Consider the following 7153-nt stretch of genomic DNA (forward strand, 5'->3'; position numbering starts at 1 on the left):
AGACCATCTAGAGAAGACCTTCCTGGCTTCCCAAAATGCTAAACCCATAATCTGGTCCATGTTCATTGATGTTATATCTTCATGGTCTAGATGCAGGGCCAAGGCACCCTATGCCCATTCCTTCACAACCTCAACACTTCTCCCATTCGCTTCACCTGGTCCTCTTCAACCCAACATGCCACTTTCCTGGACGTTAATCTGTTCCTCTGTGATGGTTCCATCCACACCACTGCCCACATTAAAACTATGAACCACCAACAGTTCCTGTATTTTGAAATCTGGCATCCCTTCCACATCAAAAAGTTCCTCCCACACAGTCTGGCCACCCTGGGACAGGGTATCTGCATTGACGAAAACTGCCATGCCCAGTATGCTGAGGGTCTCACCAAGGTCTTCACGGACAGGCATAATTCCCCAGACCGAATCAACGAACAAATCTCCCATGCCATTTCTCCACACACCCCCAATCTTCTTACCACCCCCCAAAAACCAGCTACAAAGGAGTGCCACTTCATCACCCAATACCACCACAGACTGGAACAACTGAACCACATCCTCCGTCAGGGATTTTAATGATCTATTATCTTGCCCTGAACTGAGTGACATCCTACTCAAGATCCTTCCCACTCACCCTAAAGTGGTCTTCCATCACCCCACCCACCCTCCACAACATCACAGTCCATCCCTATGCTGCTTCCAGTCCCAATCCCTTGCCACAGTGATCATATCCCTTTGCAGGACCCGAGTGCAAGACCTTCCCAATCCAAACACCCAGCACTCCCTATTTCAGACTTATCCTTTATCCTACTCCATCAGAGGTCTGGTCACCTGTGAAAGCTCTCACGTCATATGCCAGCTCTCCTGCAATCATTGCACATCGGTATGGTGAGTCAAAGTACAATATGTTATTACAATGGGTCTAAAACTGTCTGTTGTCTTCTATCCGAAGACTCTCCATGCTAGTCTATCCTCAGGTAACCTTTTCATCTGTGCATGACTACTGCAGCCTACATCTGGTTGAACTTAGTGTATTAAAGCTTTGGTCTCCTACTATAGAAATAACAAGCCTCAAAGTTTTTATTCTTCCACCAGATCTATAATTCTCATTCCAAATTTCCCTTTGGTTTCCTTTACTGCTTGCACAGTGTACAAATAGAATAACATCAGCGGTAGGCTACAACCTTTTCTCTCACTCATTTAAACTACTGCTTCCATTTCAGTTGTCGTAGCTGCAGCCTGGTTTCTGTAGTTAACTATTCACTCCCTGTATTTTATTCTTATACATTAAAAATTTCAAAGAGTGTAGTCCAGTCAATAAGGCCAAAAGATTTCTTCAAATTTGCAAATGCTACAAACATAGTTTTGCCTTTCTTCAGATTGTCTTCCAAGATAAAACAAAGAGACAGTATTGCAAAATCAAATGCTGGAAAATGCAGGATGGAATAATGACAATATTATGAACAGGATAGATGCTACTTCCCATGTAGCGGAGACACTGAGTTGCAGTTAGCACAACAAAAAGACTGTCAAACAAAGCTTTCAGCCAAGCAGGACTTCATCAGAGCAGACAATATACACACAAAGACACATAGACACTCGCTCACTCACACACACGATCACAGACTCTGGCTGCCAGGGCCAGACTGCGAGCAGCAATACATGATGGGAGAAGCATACTAGGTGGTGGGGATAAGGAGGAGGCTGGGGTGGAGATAAGCAACCAGTCACTAGGTGGGCTCTTAATACATCTTGAGCAACATTTCTGTAACAATTGAAGTGACACCTGATTCAGTCATAAATAATTCTTGGCTATCTTTTGTAACAAATTTATTATGAGGAGAGATGCTTTTAATATGCTCAGTGTTAGATTCATATACTGGTGGTAGTGGCATACTATCCCCTTCACAAAAACAGGCTGTTGTTTTGTAATTGACAGTATCATCACAGATGTCATTGAGATTGTAGGGATTATAATTGAACTTATTAGTGAACTTTAATGACATAGTTACTGTTTATAAAATGTAAAATATGTTACTAGGTTTTCAGGTTAGAAGTCGCTGTCTTTGCTAATGTTTTGTGGTTTTTTTCTCTCTCTCTAGTGTAGAACCATTACTATGTACAGCATCACATATGTACAACAAACATTGATTCTCTAAGCCATCTGGTATCCTCTAGAACCATATTTTTGTAATATTTATCTTCCTTTGATATACAGAACATTGATTTTCTTTTGGCTGGAGGACTTGTAAATAGCACAGATTGTTGTTAGCTTGGTAAATAAGCCAAGTTAATTAGTTCATTGTGTAAAACTGTAATATTAAAGTATTGACAAGGGATGTATGTAACTCTGTGTGTGGGAAATATGAATCACTGTAAGGGACAAAATTTCAGGAGGCTGAGAGGTTGGAGCCTGTAGAAGACCCAGCAGGATACACATACATAGACTACAGCGAAAAGCGTTCACTTCCAATTTCTGTACCAGATTACCATTATGTGGAGAAAGGAGGTGATAGATATGTCGTAAGTATGACTGCTATAACTGTTTTCAAACTACTGATACATTGCAAAAGATTTATTGCATGTTTTGCACTTTTACAGGTGTACAACATATATATGGCAGGCAGGCATCTGTGTTCACGCAGATACCGTGAATTTGCTAATTTAAACCTTAACCTAAAGAAGGAATTTATAGGTTTCAGCTTTCCTAAGCTTCCCGGCAAATGGCCATTCACGTAAGTAGCTTTATTTCTTAATGGGATAAGGCAAGTAACATTAGATCCTCTTCATATCTATGATGAACATAAAGAATGTATCAGTAGTTGAAAATGATGTAGAGATATTCCAGTTTAGACATTATCTGTGGAAGAAAGAAAAATAAGGGATTATTGTTGTGGTGCAGATAAGGTCATTGAGACTGAACATAAGTGTTCAGTTTAGGGAAGGATATGAAAGATAATTGTCTGTATCTTTTTCCCTGTGAATGAGTGTCCAGGTTCTTAATTACTTTGCCACTTTGGTCAGTATTATCTGTGGAACCAATGAATATGGATTTTAGTGTAACTTTATCTCATGTTTCCAATGACAGGTAAGGTTTATGATAGTGGGACACATAAGAAAGCAAACTTGTTGCAACTGCTACTTCACACTGTTTGATGAAGTCGCCTGCAGTTTCATTATGCCTCATTTTTTATTGTATTGTATTTGGTGGTGGTTTATGGCCAGAATGATGTGGGCATTTTAAGGGACTGATTGCATCACATGGCACAGATTTTATTCTATTAAGAGCCACTATCTTGCAAGATTAAAGTTTTCAATTTCACTTTGATGCTTCTGTTGTGATTACCACAGGTAACTGATAAGTGATCGTGCCCACAAGCTAATTATAGCAATGTTTGCTTTTCATATATTCACTATCGAAGGAAAAACCACATGTAATGCTTAATTCTGCACATGTATTGTACTTATTTTATATACAAAATAAGTTATATTATGTGGTACACTGAAAAAAAAATAATTATAATTTACAACCTGAGTAACAAAACTTTGTATATGATTCCATTTGTAGGTTAAGTGAACAACAACTGGATGCTAGGAGGAGAGGACTGGAACAGTATTTGGAAAAAGTATGTGCTGTCAGAGTCATAGCAGAGAGTGATATTATGCAGGAGTTCCTAACAGATGCTGATGATGAGCAGGTGAGCCCAGAATTAATATGAAAATGCGGTATTATCCTTTTTAAGAGCTAAAGAAATGAATACAAACACTGTTCATCTATTTATCTTTGTTGTAAATCAGCTTAGGTACACAGTATTGCCATCAGATAGATTACTAGTAAGGTGAGTAAACTTAAGTGGACCATCAACTAATTGTGCCATCAACTTTTTTGACAACCTAAGAACAACTGAAGAATTTATAGATTTGCCAACATATCAACAGAGACAGAGGTAGCTTGAACATGCCCAAGGGGGTAAAATTGGCTAACTTTGTGAAAGCATAAAATAAAGTTTTTATTTAAAAAATAAAAACAGCCTATGCACTGCTTCTCTGCAGCTGTGCTGAATTGATGACTAACTGCTTCAGTTGTTAAAAAGTTCTTTATTTTACTCCATGTCTTGCTTCAGCTTTTATATTGAGGGTGGTTTCTAGTGGAGTCTGAAAATTGTCCTGTGATGGGGAAAAAAGAAAAGGTTTATTGACTTTTGATTGTCGCAACACATTTTTCATATTTTTTGGGCTTTGTTCCATTGCAGTATTATTTTCAGGTTCCAGTAGAAAATGGTTTCAGTATGGAAGCTAAAACAACTCCTGAAGTAAAATGAAGAACTTTTTAGTTGCTGGAGTGGTTATTCAGCAATACTAACAGATTTTCAAGAATTAGATGCTCATATTAACTAATGAAGTTAACTCAATTGTCAGCTTGATGTCTTATTTGCAAGTGAAAGATTCTCTGGACATTTGCTAGTTAAGAGACAAATTTGAAGTGAACAATTTGATTGTGTGTAGGTAATAACAGTACTTTGGTGTTTCATCCATTAACTGAAAGTTACTTTCATTCAGATATCTGTGAATGACAGTATCTAACAAACAAAATTAATCTGTAAGTTGTGTTTTTGGTCTTTGAAGTTTAGAGTGGTGTTAAGCTCAGTCTTCTTTCAAATCAAGCTTGTGTGTATTGGAATTTGTGGTATGTATCTTTGGTGATCGTAGTGTATTAGAAATTTAATTTGTATAGGTTATGGAAGAAGTCATAAATATCGCCACATGAATTTCCACTCTGCAGCAGAGTGCAGACTCATTTGAAACTTTCTGACAAATTAAAAATGTGTGCTAAGCCAGGACCTGAATCTGGGGAAGTTCTCTGTTTACTGAGCTACCCTAGCACAACTCAAGACCCACCATCACAGCCCTACTTCTGCAATACCTCTCTCCATAACTAAAGTCTATCCATTTATGTGTTAGGTGTTGAGTTTCTAGTTCCAATATCTGTGGATGCAGTCACTGGTGCCCTCCACATGGGTAACTTCCCATATCTTACACATTGAAAATAAAGGAGAAGACTTTGAAAAGCTTGACTGACTTTGGATGAATTCCCTTAGGTGAGAAACTGTTTAAAACCAAGTATTTTATGATAACGTGGTATTTAAAGTCAGCCATTTCAATGAACCATTTACAACGTGACTGCTTAAAAAGTGCTATGAAAAACTACACTGCAAATCAGACAATGTTAACAGTTGATTTGTGTCATTGTACAACATTGGGAACATAAAGGTGGGGTGGGTGGGGGTGGGGGGACAGATCATTGACGTCAACAACTATACACGAGACTGAGAATTTTGTACCTTTCCCCCATATTACAATAGTCATCCATTATCGTAAAAAATAATGTTACAATATTTATCACCAGAGCAAATGAGAATGATCCATGCTGTCATTTATGATGTAACATATCTTGTACTGTAACTAGAAAGTTTATTGATATAAGAAACCAAGAAAAACCAAATAAATTAAGGAGATTTGTGGCAAGACAAAGACCTGGTGATTAAACTAGTGGGATGAAACACATTGCAAAAATATTTGGAACAAAAAGGATGTGTATAATTATAAAGTACTGAAACACCACCACCACCAACAACAGCAATGACAACAATGAAAGCATGATTCATGAACTTCAAAATTTTGACAAAAAGTGGTAATCAACTCTACAGTTCAGGGCTGGCGACATAGTTCCTTCCTTAGACATTGTAGAATGTAAAGTCAAAAGTAATAGAGTAAGTAGTGTGATGAATTTTAAGTATGTTGATGATCATGTAAATAACTAGTCACAGGAGAATCTACTGTGGCTCAGAACAGGGTAATACAGAGTACCTTCAGGTTGTAACATGTCATCAATGCAGGTTTGAGGTGAGGGAGGGGTAAGTGGGCTGTATAGCTGCATGGACATGGACATGGACTTGGAGTCAGAGGTAAAGAGATGATACAGTCTCCACAGTAGGCAGAACGTGAGGGGAGAAATCCTCTTCCTGGGATACTTGAATCTGAGGCTTCAGCAGACACACAACACTGCTTGGTTCTCCTAAATGATTGACGCAGGATTACATCAGTTTCTGTCTGCTGTTACAGCGCATGCACAGCCCATTTATTCCATACAGCTACCCATGAAATCCTGCTGTGCCTCTGGCTGACAAATCAGACCAGTGCCTGCAAATGACCTTGGTCACATAAGAACCAGACTGACATACCACTTTCACTAGCAGTCAGCCCTCCTCATGGAACTGCCACAAGGCATCGACAGCATTGCACCTTTATTTCCACAATGACAACTGAGTGACATCCTGGTTGGTGAAAATTTGTGGCAGCCTTCCCTGAGCGCATGGGAGAAGGAAACAAAGAAAGGAGGATGTCCACTCAGGTGGACAAATATATGCACATTTGTGCATGACATCATGCATGAGCAAACTGTGTGCCATAGCACGTACAAATTATGAGCTAGAAGTTCATATGAAAATGCAATCAGGGAAGAGTTATGAAAGTTTTCCAAGCTTCAGGCTGATGTAATATGCTAAATTTTAAGTTTTTTAACATATTTTGGAAGTTGTACATTTCTCTTTACAGTCCAAAAATTCCAGACCTTTACCTGTGTTAAACATTATTTTCTGCCTCATTAGCTTCCCCCTCCCCCCTTCTCTCTCTCTCTCTCTCTCTCTCTCTCTCTCTCTCTCTCTCTCCCCCCCCTCTCCCTCTCCCTCCCTCCCCCCCTCCCCCTCTCCCTCCCCCTCTCCCTCTCCCTCCCCCTCTCCCTCTCCCTCCCCCTCTCCCTCCCCCTCCCCCTCTCCCTCCCCCTCCCCCTCCCCCTCCCCCCTCCCCCTCCCCCAATCCCCCCTCCCCCTCTCCCCCTCCCCCATCTCCCCCTCCCCTCCTCCCCCTCTCCCCCTCCCCCATCTCCCCCTCCCCTCCTCCCCCTCTCCCCCTCCCCCCTCCCCCCTCTCCCCCTCTCCCCCTCTCCCCCTCCCCCTCTCCCCCTCCTCCCCACTCTCCCTCCCCCTCCCCACTCTCCCTCCCTCTCTCCACTCTCCCTCCCCCTCCCCCTCCCCATCCCCATCTCCCTCTCCCTCTCCCCCTCCCCCCCCCCCTCTCTCTCTCTCTCTCTCTCTCT

The 7153-nt window shown here is 40.9% G+C and overlaps 1 protein-coding gene across 4 annotated transcripts in view; it reads left to right on the plus strand.

Annotated features, from left to right (window-relative positions):
- The window catches only part of LOC126412854 (sorting nexin-27), a 324126-nt gene that overhangs the window by 279057 nt on the left and 37916 nt on the right, over positions 1 to 7153 (plus strand). Inside the window, exons 3-5 of one of the 4 annotated variants that reach the window (XM_050082713.1) lie at positions 2392 to 2520; positions 2599 to 2732; positions 3566 to 3695. The exons of 1 other annotated variant lie outside the window; for it this stretch is intronic. In XM_050082713.1, the coding sequence (XP_049938670.1) occupies positions 2392 to 2520; positions 2599 to 2732; positions 3566 to 3695 (393 nt within the window). The remainder of the gene's footprint in view (positions 1 to 2391; positions 2521 to 2598; positions 2733 to 3565; positions 3696 to 7153) is intronic. 2 more of the 4 variants (XM_050082716.1, XM_050082714.1) reach the window with 2 other exon arrangements.

The sequence above is a fragment of the Schistocerca serialis genome, chromosome 7 (genome assembly GCF_023864345.2).
Source record: "Schistocerca serialis cubense isolate TAMUIC-IGC-003099 chromosome 7, iqSchSeri2.2, whole genome shotgun sequence".
Taxonomy (NCBI): Eukaryota; Metazoa; Arthropoda; class Insecta; order Orthoptera; family Acrididae; genus Schistocerca; species Schistocerca serialis.